Below are 15,545 nucleotides of genomic sequence, written 5' to 3' on the forward strand. Positions count from 1 at the left end.
TTCCTCAGAGTAATTGGTAGGTGAAATCTTAGCAAGTGAAAACAGAGAGATACTTCCAATCTGTTAAGAAAGTCTAAGGAGTGCAAAACCAGCATAAAACTGCGGGAAATAACTTATTCTAATGGTTGTCCAATGCATTTGTCTTCACATTTATCTGATAACAGGTTCTTACTGAAAGATTATGAAGAACAGAAAAATATGGAGTTAATTGCTTGCCTTCCCTGCAACAAAGGAGCAGTGGGATCTAGGATCTTGTTAAATTGCTAGTTTCAGAAATTTATTAGCCACTGATGACTGTATCTGTGACTCTATTTTAATTTAATTTTAATTTGAAACTATTTAATTAAATTAATTTCATTTTCATTTGAAACTATTAACATAATTGAACTGACATGTCTCATGTGAAAAAGTACTTCCTTTTCTTTCATATGAAAACACGTTCATGTTATTTCTTAAGATGCCTTATTTTTCTTTTATTATGAAATATAGTTAGGAGATATATAGTAATAAATAGCTGCTTCATCATAGCTTCTGCAAGGAATTAATGATTTCTGTGGACTTCTACAGCAACTTCGATGGTTATATCTTTTTCAAGCCAAAAAAAATGAAGTCAGTTTAATTCCTCCTGGTGTTTCACTAGAACTTCATTCCAGCCCTGACACCCTCTCTGGACTGTTCACAGTGAGTCTGAGAACTCCTGCATGTACTAATGCCAGTTTGAGAACTCCTGATTAGGTGTGCACATTCCACTTTCCCAGGTGTATTACTTTGCCACCATTCTAGTCCACCTGCCAGGTTATCACAGACTCATTCATTATTGAAGACATCATTCTTTACTGTTTCAATATCCTGAACAAAATGCTTGCTCTCAAGTGTCCTAATTCTAAAAAAACCGAGAGCTGGTTTTGCTTTTTGGACATTTTACTGTACAAAATGTAAACCCACGTCTTTTCCATTTACAAACTAATGTCACTGTCTTTACAGCTGATTTTTAATATTTTTGGGTTTTTATAATGTTTTTTTAAGTTTCAGGTCTGCTGGTTTTCTGTAACCGACACATGTTTGTATTAAACTCAAAAAAGTGTTTTGAGTTCTCCCTAATAAATTTTCAGGCATTCTGCCCTTGACTGAAATCTTAAGAAAGAAACAGTGTGGTTTTACAGTGCTCTGCCAGTGCTCAGGCAAGATCCTTTAATTCTTATGTGCTCTTTCAAACAGTTTTTGCTTTGTCAGCAAGCAAAGTATTGATGTTATGCATTTGAACTGAGATATGAAAGCAAAACTAAGTCTTTGTGGATGGGGGGTTGCTCCCTATTGTTAATTCAGCTGGAATATCACACAGAATGCAAACTGAATAAAAGTATAACAACCTGTTATTCAATACTTTGGGCAGCAACTAAAGTTATATTTTGCAATGAAGTTTAAATCAGCCTTCAATTAAGGACCACTAGCAAAACTGAATTATTTTAGAGGAGCTTTTAAGTTTTACTATCTTTAGTTACTGCAGACTTTGTTCTTGGACACTGCTGTTATTTCTGCTGTTCTCAGAGACTAAGGCTTCAAAAACCACACTGCTCTGTACTTTTTCCTTTGGGATGTTCCATGTCCTATGTAGGTTTTCTCTTTTATAGTATAATCAAATTTTATCTTATACAGACTGTTATTTTATGCAGGAATTTAATCTCTGCTGTTATCGCACTTTAATTCTTAGTCAAATCTGATTAAGAATTCACTTAGAGTTGTTCTCTTAGGCTGTTGTGAAGATAGATTTTTGTGTATTCTATATTGTCAAATTGTTTAGAAATGGCTCAGAAATAAGGAGTTATAATTTAATTTTATGAACCTTTCTGAAGTCCTTACTTTTAGTATTTGCATAAATTAAGATGTATAGCAGTTTTTGAGGAAGACCTTCCACCTAAAGGTATATTTAATGTAGAAATACTTATGACATTTCATTATGATTGTCTAACTTCCATGCACTGTAAATGCTGGGTTTATTTCCTAACTGATAGCCAGGACACTCAGAATGTGCACATCTCTTTTTTTGTGTTTTTACATGAAAGTTGATGTTTCTGGGCACTGAATACTTCCTAAGCTACCTTTTTTTTTTTTTTTTTTTTTTGTATCTGCATGCTATTTAAATTCAATTTTATAACTTTAAAAATATTTTTCCAAAATATTTAAGGTGTACATGACATAACTGTGAAGCATATATTGCCCACATTCCCTAAAAATTGTGGAGTGCAACAACGTAAGAAGGTTCAAATTTTTTCACCTTTGAGTGCCTATATAAATAATTATTATAAAGACTATATGCCAGACTTGATAGAAATCTGTATCATACAGAAATACAGCTACTGAAAGGAAGGTCTTTGAAATAGTTATATTATAGATTAAGGTTTGTTTTTAGCTGTTTTTAGCTACTGTTGGCCTGAATCTACCATAAAGATGCTACTCTGAGATTAAACTGTTTCTGAACAAGGGTCAATATTTGTAATATTTCTTCAACTGGTTTTTTAACCCGACCATATATTCTGTTTACAAGATGACTGGATCTCTACTAACTTACCAATTTATATGCCCACACTTTAGGACAGTCTCTATTTTGGACACACACAAATCAAAGCATGAGTTTTCCTTTATTTCTTTTAAGTATATAAATGTTCAAATTAACTGTGTCATCCAGTTATGTAAATTGAACATGCAAATATTTAAATGAATGCATGAACTCATGTGTGCATGAAATGTACAAATGCATAAAATTAAAGCTGCCATGTAATTCAGCTTTAACAACATTGACGTGCTTATAAACTTGGGTGGCAGAGAAAGAGAAAAGAGTTGCCTAGAAAGAAGGTAAGTAACTTTAAAAATAATATTTTATGCATTAAAAGAAAGTCAAAAATGAAAAAATAGTACGCCCCTAGGACATCCATGAATTTACTACTCATAGCAGGCTTCATACTACAGGAGATACCTACAGAATTCCTCTGTAGAGAGATCCCAATACAAATACATAGGTAGCTCAAATCCACTGACAATCCATGTAATGTAAGTACTTTACACAGAAAGAATTTGTTAATTCTTTTCTCTGTAACTTGAGTCAGCTGAGATGAATGTAAAACTTTTAATTTGGTGGATATTTATTATTATGACTTCTAAAATTCTTTCTTTAGACCTCACAAAAATTAGAATTTTTGGAAAATCTGAAAATGTGCCAAATTTTGGAATTTGGGAAATGGGTTCATTGCTCTGGTGACCAGCTAAATTGACCAAACACTGCTTAACTGCTTCTTAGTTTTTGTATATGAACTATATGAACTTAATCTGGAATGATGTATTTCTTAAACTTTTCTAAAACACAGATGTGTAAGACTGACTTTTATTAATGTTCTTTACATTCCAGCTTAACTGTGAGTACCAAGATGTTTCACAGGCACTGGTTATGTGTCTGTTCTACCAGAATGAATTAAAAGGGAATTGCTGCTAGGTCCCTCCTTTCTTTTTTTCCCTAGGAGAGCTGTAAGTGGCTCCACAGGTCTGTTCTGCCTGAATGAGAGACTTTCCATCTGTTGAAATTACCATAAATATTGTAGCTGATATGAGACAGCATCTGGGGCCTTGTGACAGCCTTTTTTCCACAGTACACTTATCAGCCAGTGGACAGGAGAACACAGGAACTACTTAGAGACTTCAAGCACTGTAGAACCTGCTTCAACAAACCTAGACACCTGTTGCTTTTGCAGCCTTTTTTTTTGTAGAGATGATGCACAGGTCTCTTTATGAGACCTCCCTATTGCTATGTGACAGGTTAAGATGAGCAAATTCTAAATTCTGGCCCTTTATGTTTACTGCTAAATTTATTATGATAATAAAGGAGTAATATTGTAAAAAAACCCCAGAGGATAGGGCTTGGATATGATTGATAGCATTTGCATCTAGTTACTCTTCAATGATCATTTACTGTCTCACTCCAATGTTAAAAAAGCCAATATAAACCGTAATTTTTTAAGTCTAATAACATTATTTTCTACAATTATATCTTTACAGAAGGCAGTGTACATCTGCTTCTGGATGTGGGAGGCTGAGCCATTGTGTCACAGTCCCCTGTCATACAAACTAATTTAAGGCCACCATTATAACTAAAATAGCTATATGGATCTGCTGAGCTGTAACAACTTAACCTACATGCCTTCACTAAAATTTCCATCACATATAGTCATCGTCTTTTCTGCCTAGTAGCTATAAAAAACCCAAACAACCATTCACCAGCACTACATCTGAAGGGAGAAAGAAAGCAGAGATGCAGAAGGGTAACACAATTTGCCTAAGGTTATATATACAAGCAGCACTGACTTTCCCAAGTAGCATTGGGGAAAAAATGACTTTTCTGCAGTAGAATATGCTCACGTCCAGATGCTGCATTTTTCCTGACTTAGGTAAGGGAGTGACTTGGAGACTATGTCAAGTTCAGTTGTTTGAACATTACCCTTGTTCACTGGAGGCATTTTTAAGCAACAGCACCTACAATTTGCCCGTCAGCTGTGAACTCTGAGAGTGTTTTTTTTAAATAACTGATATAATTTTGCCTGTCTTAGTTTTATCTCATTGAGGGGATAGATCTTACTCCTTACTGGATGTTTTAAATGGGCACCATTCATTGCATTCCTTTGAGAGCTGAACTCAAAAGCATCGTGTGAACTTCTGAGGCTACTTAGGAAGATTCCTTTCATGGAAATTCCAGCTTTCTCGAATTTGTCAACACTTTCTGTAGATTTTATAGCAGTAACTGCTATGAAGATTTTCATGAAGTTTCAGGACAAAACCTTGTGTCTCTGAGTCTGCCCCAAACAAAATCACTTGTGTCTCCTGCAGTACTCAGTGTTGCTGACTTTTATTGAAACCTGACAGAGATAGGGAAGTTTCTGTGTCTTCCAGAACCCACAAACAATGCTTACATTATTTGAATTAGAAAGGGGAGTGAATATAAATGAAGATATTATACAAACTATGTATTAAAATGCTCTTCTTCTTTGAATTAAGTTTTCCATACTCATTCTTTTAAACTGTTTTTCCACACAGCCTTCTGGTTTTTGGCAGGAGATTCACAGGCTATGTTTGTACAGAACCTTGCACACAAAATCCTGGTAAGTGGTTAAGACTCATTTGCACCATATTAGTGTTACTCCCATGAGCAGTTTGGACAATCAGAACTGTCTAGGGTACAATGTGTTGTACTGGTATTCACAAATGGGGTCTTTGCTTGACTCTATAATTACTGTATAATCTTTGGTGAGCTAGAAGACCAGTTTTACTGTTTCTATACTCTTATTCTCCTTCCCTATGTATGTTAGTAAATGAACTGTAGACTTACTGTTTCTGCAATGTGCAGCAAAAGCTACTGTCAGGTCTTGAGTGGGCTTTTTGTGCTTTGCTATGAATTGCCAGACAAAGATATTTGAAAGCATTGCACAGAATTTAATAACAGTTTACTTGCGTTTAAAAGTAGTTGTCCTTGTAAAAGTAAATTCCAAGCTCTCTAAATTTTGTGGAAGGTGAAACAATCAGTCTATTAAACTGAACTATGATTAGAACGATACAAAATATTTGCAAATAACCCTTACAAAATTTCTCTAGCTTTAGTATTTCTCACTAATATTATATTAAAACCATGCTCTTTGTAAAGACTGGTTGTGAATAATTTTTGGGAGGGATTTCAGGAAGTAAATGTTTTTGTTAAGAAAAAATACCTTATCCTGACAGCATTATATTCAGTGAATAACTGAAACATGCAGAAAAAACTCATGTGCCAGTTTTAAGGACTGGGCAATTTCATTATCCATCTTGGTGTAACAGCTCAAAAAATGTTAATGCATAGTGCTCTTATTACTGGCGCAATTTTCTCTAGCTCCAGCTATTTCATGATGAGTTAAATTGTTATCATATGCATACATATTTATTTTATATATCTTTTAGGGAAAATGTGTATTTTAAAATAATTATGTCAAGTAATTTTCATGTCAGATGTGTCAAGCTGTAATGAAATGAGAAAGCATAAAATATTTCTTCTGTTATAACTTCTGCAAATTCAAAACAGAAACAGAGCAAAATTGTCAGCCCTCTGTTTGTATAGGAATTCATATTTAAATTCATATTTAAGACTTGTCCACAATACAATCCAAATGAGAATTTATTTATTTGATTATTTATATTTCCTCTCATATGCCATGTTTCAATTTTGCCTTTGACTTTATATGTGATCTCAATTGAGAATGCTGACTTAGGAGTTCTCTCATTTTAAAGACTGCAGACAATAAAGCCCAACATAGAGTATGCAGTGAATTTGTGTCTAGACCACAAAAAATAAATAGTATAGACATGCGTATAATCTTATTTTCGTATAAACATGAAAAGATGGTGAATGGTATGCATATAACCTCCATTTTGTCCCAAGCAGATGTTAGTACCTGCCTGGTAAAACACACGTCAGAAGATAAAATCTCGTGGAGAAAGCTGCACACCTGCTTGAACCATAGACAATGCTAGTAAGTCATAAGGCAGATGTGACTAAAAACCTCTGAATGTGATCCTGCATTACTTCTTTCAAGAAAAACAGAAACCGGGGTAGAAGAAATGTGACTGAATTGACTTCATCTTGCATAGTTTATTTTCCTGGGGTCTGTGAATAACCATCACAACCATTTACCTGAATAAGAGCAGTCTTCAGTTTCTTGATTCATCCTTTATTTATATAACAGTGCATTAACTATTACTTGGATTTTATTGTTCTAATTTCTTTGACATTCACAGAGTTTGCAAGGGAATGTAACCATCCCCAGCCTATTTCTAATACCACAGAGACCATAGTTTATGGTTTTGCTGCAGTTACATCCATCACACTTGCATAAAAACAGATAGAAACCCAGAATATAATTCCTAGGAGACACTGTTGCTCCTGTAAACAGCAAAATATTTATTCAAACAATTGACAATTGGAAGAAACAAGTATGTTATCAGCATGAAGACCTTTGAAATTAGTTAAGAGGCATCCACTTTGTTCACCAAACAAATTACAGGAAATAAGAGCTTTGCCTTCAATCTACTGAGTGATCTTAAGATCCACTTCAGAAGTATAAGGCTTTTAACCAATGAATTATCCCATAACATGTATAAAAGAAGTCCAAGCATATATAAAATTGTACAGTAGTACACCTGCAAAGGTTATATTTAATTATTTTGATATTCACTAATGCCTGTATGTTCATTTGTGTATGAGAGTTCTGCAGGAAATATGTGAAAACATTCTTTTTATAGTGTAGAAAAGAGGCTTTTCCTACAATTTTTAGAATAATTAGGCAAAGTATTTTATTACCATGAGAAAGGGTATAGTCCTGCTGTACTGAAGGATTCTTAAAAAGAAATTAAATGTGCCATTTCTGAATTGCATTGAGTTTTCTCTGATTACTCCCTACCCAACTAAAGAAGTTTAAAATGTTGTTATTCACCTTGAAAATTACTGTCTATACTTCAAGGGGAACTCTAAGTATAATCCACTTAATATTACAAGGCACTTGTATGATAATAAGGCAAATCTTACCAATAGAGAAGATTTCTCTTTGCCAAATGCTTTTCTATAATAAAGGAAGTGATTGTTATGAAAAAAAAGGATAAAGATCGTTAAAGGGAAAGAAAAACACATCAAAAAGAAGGGTATTGTTTGAATCCAGAGAATGAAAATTCTTTTCAGAATACGATTACTTGGAAACTCAGTTTTCTGATGTTTCACAAAATCATTACTAAGACCTGATGACACAGAAAATGAGCTTATTTTATAGAAAGTCTAGCTCCCTGTGATGCCTATGACTCTCTAAGATGGATTCACTGACCTTTACCTAAGTTTTTCAACTTAGGTTATTGAAAATCATTCAAATCCTTTTATAGGATGATCTACCTAGTTTCCTGATCTATCTTGAACTCTCTCAGGGAACCAGTATGATTGTAGAGTTATAAGAAATTGAGAATTTATCAGATAAATTCTCCTGCAATAATTTATCCTGCAAAATTTAGCAGCAGTGCCAGCTGACACTGTGTAAACTGAAAAAGGGTAAGCTCTCCTTTTCTACTTTTAATGGTTCTTCTATCTGTGTCCTGCCAACCCAGGGAGTTCTGCAGGTGAAAAGAACAAGAATATGGGAGAATGTATGACATGTAACAGAAATATATAGAGATTGGGAATAAAATCTACCATTATTTTTCCTACAAAACTTATACTTCCTAGTTTCAGTGTTCATTTAACTTTCAGTATCCATATAACACATGTGCATAGAAACAAGCTTCTTTTCTTTTCTTGAAATATGAGAAGACAAACAATTTTGTAATTGTGACTACCCTAGTTTTCTGCTGTTGCATTAACAGCTTATACTTGTACATACTATCTTTGTTTCTGTAAAGATGTGAGTCTGTTCTCATTTGCATTTTTAAGAGATCTTAATATTAACACATTTGACAATCAATTAAATGGAGAATAATTTATAGTCTCTGGATCTTTTGTCAATCAAGGTAGTGTATCTGTGGTTTAGATCTGACGACTGCACAGTGGGTGATTTTAATTAAGTTCTCTAAGCTGATTTGTTGATAGACTGAAATCCATATCTTCTTTTTTTTCTAATTGATAGAATAAATTCTAATTGAATTTATCTAAATTCTTTTCTAATTGATAGAATAAATACATCACAGGTACATCCTAAACATTCATCACAAATCTGAGAGGTCTTCCATGGAACTTGGGTGGAATGTCAAGGCATACATAATCGTAAGATATCAAATATATCACTACATAGAGGAACAACTTGGTAAAAAAAGCATTCAGAGCTTATTAGATCTGCTAACCAGAAGACAACAAAACAGAACTGATGGAATTAAGTTTGGAAGAAACTCTCTGCTCTATCCTATCTATTCCCTATGGACATGGACACATTGGAATGGGTCCAGAGGAAGTCATGAAAATGATCAGAGGGCTGAAGTACCTCTCTCATGAGGCTGAGAGCATTGGGGTTGTTCAGCCTAGAGAAAAGAAGGTTCCAGGGAGACCTTAGAACACCTTCCAGTACCTGAAGGGCCTATAAGAGGGCTTGTAGTGATAGAAGAGGACTTAAACAAAATGAAGGTAGGTTTAGATTAGATACTAGGAATAAAATCTTTGCTGTAAGTGTGATGGGACACTGGCACAGGTTGCCCAGATAAGTTGTGGATGACCCATTCCTGGTAGTGTTGAAGAAGAGGCTGGATGGGGCTCTGAGCAATCTGCTGTAGTGGAAGGTGTCCCTGCCCATGGCAGGAGGGTTGGAACCAGATTTTTAAGGTCCCTTCCAATCCAAACAATTCTATTACAGGATTCAATTTTTTCTAATCTATTGCCAGAAGACCAGGAGGCAGACAGATGTTTTGCATATCTGTGGTTACAGGCATGTGTTATTGACCACAATCAAGAGTTTCAACTTTCTTGGGTTTTGGCACTGTGTTTTTGAGATATGTTATCTTTGATAACAATAGGACACTGTGGACGAAATATCTGTTCAGAAAGTAAAAGAAGAGAGTGGAATACAGAGTCAGCTTCATAGTTATGTATAGTTGCTTGTATTGTTGGTCTGTCTATGAATTTGGAAAAGAATCTTTCAGTTTCTCTATATATTATTTTAAACCTCTTATTACATGGTCTCTAAAACAGCAATAGCAATGCTACATCTTTCTGCAGGTTGCAACACTTCTAGGACATTGAATGCTCACTTTTTAGATTTTTGTGTGTGTGTCTTTAAAAGATTTAAAAGAGGGTGTGCAGGAGTGTGTTTTGTTTTGGTTTTGTTTACCTGTGACTAAACTGGATACAATTAGTGGCAGGACCAGCATCTGCAGCATTCTCATGAGTAGTTCTCCCGGAAACGAAAAGTACTTCACCTCCCGATAGCTCATCTTATATGATCGAAGAGAAAATCCCAGGATTACACCTGAAGGGAGGGAAAAGATATCATCAGTCAGTCTTTTAAAGAAGTAATAACATCTGAACATGAACAGCTATAAAATATTTACTGGACATATCTAATTGTAACCTGTGGTTTTTACTACACTGATTTACTTTCTCCAGTATCGTCTACTACTATGAGTAGCTACTGAAAACGTTAAGTTATTGTCATGATTTAGGAATGGTGTTCCCAATTTAGTGTTCCCAGTGAAACATGGCAAACCACATCCTGCTTGCTCAGTCTCCTGCTCCCCTTCTCCCTCCACCTGTGGGGGGGATAGAGAAGAGAACTGGAGGCACAAAATGCATACATCATGCATCGAGACAAAAAAAAATTACTGAAGGCAGCAATGAAATAAGAAAAAGAACAGTAATAAATTTAATAACAAAGTTTACAAGAGGTGAATGATTCACACATAAGTGCTCACCCATGCAGAAATCCCCAATACACTCTAAGAACCAGAAGGTGCCCCTTCCCCTGACCCTAAAAATGACATCAGGTGGTATAGAATAATCTGGGTCCTGGCCAAGCCCCCTTCTGGCTACTGTAAAAATTAAACCCTCTCCTGGCCATAATCAGGACAGTTATTCAGAAGCATTTTTGTGCTGCTATTTTTAAAAATCTGGATTACTGTCAAAGATATATCTTGAGTGCTAATAAAAAAGAAACAATCCCTGCTACTGCAGCCAAGTTTCTTGAATCCTAGGATTTTGAGTGGAATCATATATGCAATTCATATACATACTAGCTACCAATCTTCAGAAGTCTTGTCCATGCCTGTTTACTCTGTGAGGCCTGATCCTGCAGACATGCTTTGATTGAAGATTGAAGGAGATAACCAGGACAGACTATTTGATTATGTCCTTGTGGCTTAGTCTTCTCACAGTCAAAAAGAAGCAGAAGGTAAGCATCTTTACACATGCCTACCTTCGGAAATTCTGACACTCGCAAAGAAGCAGATAATCAGGGTTGAATGGCCTTACTGGATGATTAAGTGGTGGGTTGCCTGAGGGACAGAAGCAAGGGAATGCCTGGATCCATTTATCTTGCTGGGATAATGATGAAGATAAGTGGTGCTTGAGATAAATTTACAAATTGAAGCCATAGATGGGCTCATGTGTAGCAACCGAAACTTCCCAGCTACAGCTTTGAAGGTTTTGTTCTATATTTGCTGCTAACTGTTTTGTTTAGGTATTTATTTAGTTATTTGATTAGCAGACAGGACCAGTTGCAATTTGCAATTGTTAAATGGCTTGGTGCCTATCTGATGTAGGACTTCTACACCCAGCCAAATAACACATGGCTTTATCTAGAACACATTAACCATACAGACGGTGAAACTCAACTATCTCTCCTTTCCATTCATGACTCTAGGTTCTTCCCCACTGTCTAGTACTGGCATTTGGGTTAACTGTGTGTAGAAAGCTGGAACAGAGAATTGATCCTGCTGCAAACCACAGTGGGTTTGCAGAAAAAGAATTTATTTTACTGGGTTGATTTTCAGCCAGGTCAATTCCCTGGTGTAATTATTTTGTATAGCTACACAGGCCTTGGTGCCTTCACTGATAGATACATGCCTTAAAGAAGAGTAGGATTGCTCTTTTTGAAAAATAGGTAGACTCAAGTTTCATAAAACAGTCTGTGAAATTGTTCCTCAGTGATGTTAGGCAGCAAAGCATTCCAGCTCCATTCTAGATCATTAGAACATGAGTACATCTTGAAAATGCTGTAACATTGAACAATTTTGATAACTGTTAGTTCCAATTCTTAGTCACTTCACGGTTTTGCTTTTATTGAAAGACAGATTTTTGATTGGTACTTCCATAGAGCAGATAATATCTTCATGCCAAATTTTGCTAGCTAAAATATGCTGTCATGCCTCCTACACCAGATTATTGACATTTGCTGGTGAAAGGAAACATCTGTAACTCTCAATTTAGTGACCTCGGTTTGACCATGATTTAGGCACTTCAGCAGGTTAGTTAAGCTAGAGGAGTCCAGATATGTCTTATGTAGAAAAGAAAATATAATGGTGTTCTAGAGAATAGCGTTATACAATAGTGTTATAGGAGAGAAAAGCAATTAGTGTACAAATGACAGCAGGCATGGAGTTTGTGTTATGAAAGAGTGTGGCAAGACTAGAAGGCATTTGGTTTAGTCTCATGCATGTTCTGTAATTTCAGCTAGCTAAAGTGAATTTTGCACAAATTGTTCTCTTTTTTGGGTAAAATCACATCCTAAAATGCACAGAAGAAGGGCCTCTGAATTATTCTTGTTTAAAAGACCTGCTGAAAAGTTACCCTTCTTTTCAACAAAGTTTTAAATTCTGCTGCTGCATTACTCGTTGTTTTATTCTAATATGAGAAACACATTTCTCAGATATAAAGAATCCATCTGGACCTTTTGTTTCTGCACTTAATGAGCACTACATTTTGACAACTTGGTAACAAGCAAATAGAGCTAGACTGGTTTCTTGCTTAGGCCACAATTCTGCAATTAGTTCCACATGAATTAATCCCTGCACTAGTACAAAGCCTCACTGAGGTTGGTAAGGGTTCCTGAGGCTTCTATAAGAACTAGTCCTTATGCTATGCTATAAGGGCTTGATTATCTGTTCCGCTACCATCTAAGCAGTACAAAGTAACCTAAGATGGCTGTTTGCATGAATATTATTGGTAGTGAGAGTGAGTTTCTGAAGTGCCATGTAAACCTGTTGAGCCAAAAATTATTGGCTTTTTTTTGTCCTAACATGCTCTGCTCATAATTACAGGGTTTCCCAGCACTGCAGTTTACAGAAAGAATTTCTGCAATGTGAAAAAAAGTGTGCCCTGATAGTGTATTATGTTGAAATGGGTCAACACACAACAGCAACTAATTCTTTAGCCTTAATCTTAGCACTGCTATTGATCTGTATGCAGTCATGCCCAAGACATGAGAACCTTTCTCTGACTCAGTTTCCCTGCTTGAAATATAGATACAGTAGTAGTTGTTTCACAGGTATTTCTGAAAATTGATTGTGTTTAGACAGGACAAGAAGAAATTCAGACAGATTATTTCCTTGTGGTAGGGTTTGATAATGAATGCAGGGCAGCATGATTTTACCAGTCCCTCTTGATTTCATAATAAATTAAGATGGAACTTTATTTTCTCTTCTGAGTTTGAATAACTAGATAGTGTTTATAATATCTCATCTGACAAAATATATTTAACAATATTCTTGAAACAGAAAATGCATATTTGGCAAGGTAGCTTTGTCTTCTTTGAACTAGCTTCTTAGAACCAACATTCACAGGCTTGAAATAGTGAGATAGAAATGATGATGTAAAAATAGGCACAATGACAAAGCATCAAAGTAAAGTCTTGAACCAAGACCTGGTAGGAGGATTAAACCTTTGGAGGGTGTTCATTATTCCAACAACCATCCACTACTTTGTGTGTGGCAGGAGTTTTAGTGCTTAGTACCCTTCAAGAACAAGACTGGGAAAATTAGGTATTGGAACTGGCCTTTCTCATTAAAAGTTTCAAGTTTCAGGTTAATTCTGAAAATTGTAATCAGACAAAGCCTTGTGTGAAACAAGCTCCCACAACCAGTTGTACAGGTTTCTGTGTACCCTTTGTAACAGAAAAGATCGACTAATCAACACTATGAGAGCCTGACTTCTCAAATGGTTAATAATGTACTATTTCTGCACTGCAGGAAAGAGTAGGTTTATCAACAGAATTTGGGCCTTTTCTAGACAAAAATCAGTAGTGTCTGTTTAAGTTAACAAGCTGAATTCTATACATGTGTTTAGTGCATAACAGAACCATATTGTTAAATAAATTATACAGTTCATAATGAAAAAGCAAATGAGCTTGGAGTTATAACAGGATTTTTGAGGTGTTCTTGTCAGTGATATAGTTAAGTTTGTGGAAAAATTTATTTGTAGATAATCCTGATGATAATCAGAAAAATCTAACAAGTGAAACCATTTTATTACACTGATTTTATATCAATGTAGATGTTCGAAATTAAATTCAATATGTATGAATACAGTAAAGTGAGCATTTAAAACTTGAAAGGAGCAGAAGGTGAAAATAATTCTGGCAATTAGGATAATGGGATAGAAATGGCAAAATGGTAGTTATGACTTCAAATTCTTTATTCCAAAAATAGGAACACATTGATAAATGGCCTAGAGTCTTCACTTCCAGATGTTGGGCATCAGAAATGAAACAGTAAAGTCTTCATGTCGGACTTTAAAAACTATGGATGTACTTGTATGGCTAAAAAAACCACACAATTTTCTCTATAAAATGCCTTAAATGGGCTAACATCAAAGTGTGATGAAGTAAGGAATACAGTCAGGATCTAAAATAGCAAGACAAAAATACTTTTGTAATACAATTTTTTTTCAGAACAGATATGTTATGGAGATGGCTGATTTTTAAAAAATAATAAAAAAATCACACAATTTCCTTAATTGAATTTAAAATTAGCTTCAAAATCCTTACTGGAGAAAATGAAGTTCTTGATTGCCACAAAAAAGCCTTGGTCTCACAATAGTGGAGGGCTGTTTCACATGACTCTTTGTGTTGCACGTATGAAATGAGTGGCACACCTACATATGAGTTTAAAACAACACTTCAATTTAAAAAAATCCCAAACCATAACTCTTAGAAGATGAGAGATGGGGTTTTACCCACATCTAAACATTCATTCAAGAATTTAAGGGTAGCTTAAATCTATCCTTCTTGGCCCACTCAGAAGAATTGTATATATAAATTTAATAAATAGAGAAGAGTGCTTTTTTCATTACTTCAAATAATTCATTATTTTAAGTCTAAGTTATTGAAATGAATTCTTATGAGCTTCTAGTCTCTCTCTTATTTCAGAATCATACAGGAATTAAGACCATACAATTATTTCACACTTATATTTGTTTACAATGCCCATGCTGTCTGCTGCATTTTCAAGAAGTACAGAATTCTGACAGTTGTACTTCTCAATTGATCAAACATCACTTAAACGTATTTCAAGAGGGAATTACTATGTGTTGTATCAATGATGTAAGAGCTGCTTTGTCTTTATCAATGCTTGCCAGTTCAATCCGAACACACCACTGACTTATACACACTTCTGCTTTTTACTGTAAATCTCAGAACACTGGTAAATGGGGTCCGTATCAATATCCTTTCCCTTAATATATAAGGCACAGAACTACTATTTCTTTTCTGGCAGGAAATAGAAAACTTCAAAATAACTGGGAAAAATACCTTATGGTGAGTAGAATGCTGTTCTAAACAGCTGTTAATAGTTCAGTTCCAGAAAACCTTGTAAACCAGCAAGTAAATAACATTTTGTTCTGTAACAGCAATTGGGCAAGAGCCATGAAGGGAATCAGGCTTCTACCAGTTTAATGGGACATTGTATATTTTTGTTAGCTGCACAGCCATTTCATTCCTACATTCCTGCAGAGCTCTGGAATGACTGCTTTTGTTCTTTGGGTCATTTGTTATTGCTTAATTTACCATTTTGTTCTGACACCT

The 15,545-nt window shown here is 35.1% G+C and overlaps 1 protein-coding gene across 1 annotated transcript in view; it reads right to left on the reverse strand.

Annotated features, from left to right (window-relative positions):
* The window catches only part of SLC1A3 (solute carrier family 1 member 3), a gene marked incomplete at its 5' end in the record, with an annotated part of 60,887 nt that overhangs the window by 33,604 nt on the left and 11,738 nt on the right, over positions 1-15,545 (reverse strand). The window contains one exon of the mRNA XM_083884077.1: positions 9,864-10,001. Within this exon, the coding sequence (XP_083740203.1) occupies positions 9,864-10,001 (138 nt within the window). The remainder of the gene's footprint in view (positions 1-9,863; positions 10,002-15,545) is intronic.

This window comes from Zosterops lateralis (genome assembly GCF_965231275.1).
Source record: "Zosterops lateralis genome assembly, chromosome: Z".
In the NCBI taxonomy this organism is placed as follows: Eukaryota; Metazoa; Chordata; class Aves; order Passeriformes; family Zosteropidae; genus Zosterops; species Zosterops lateralis.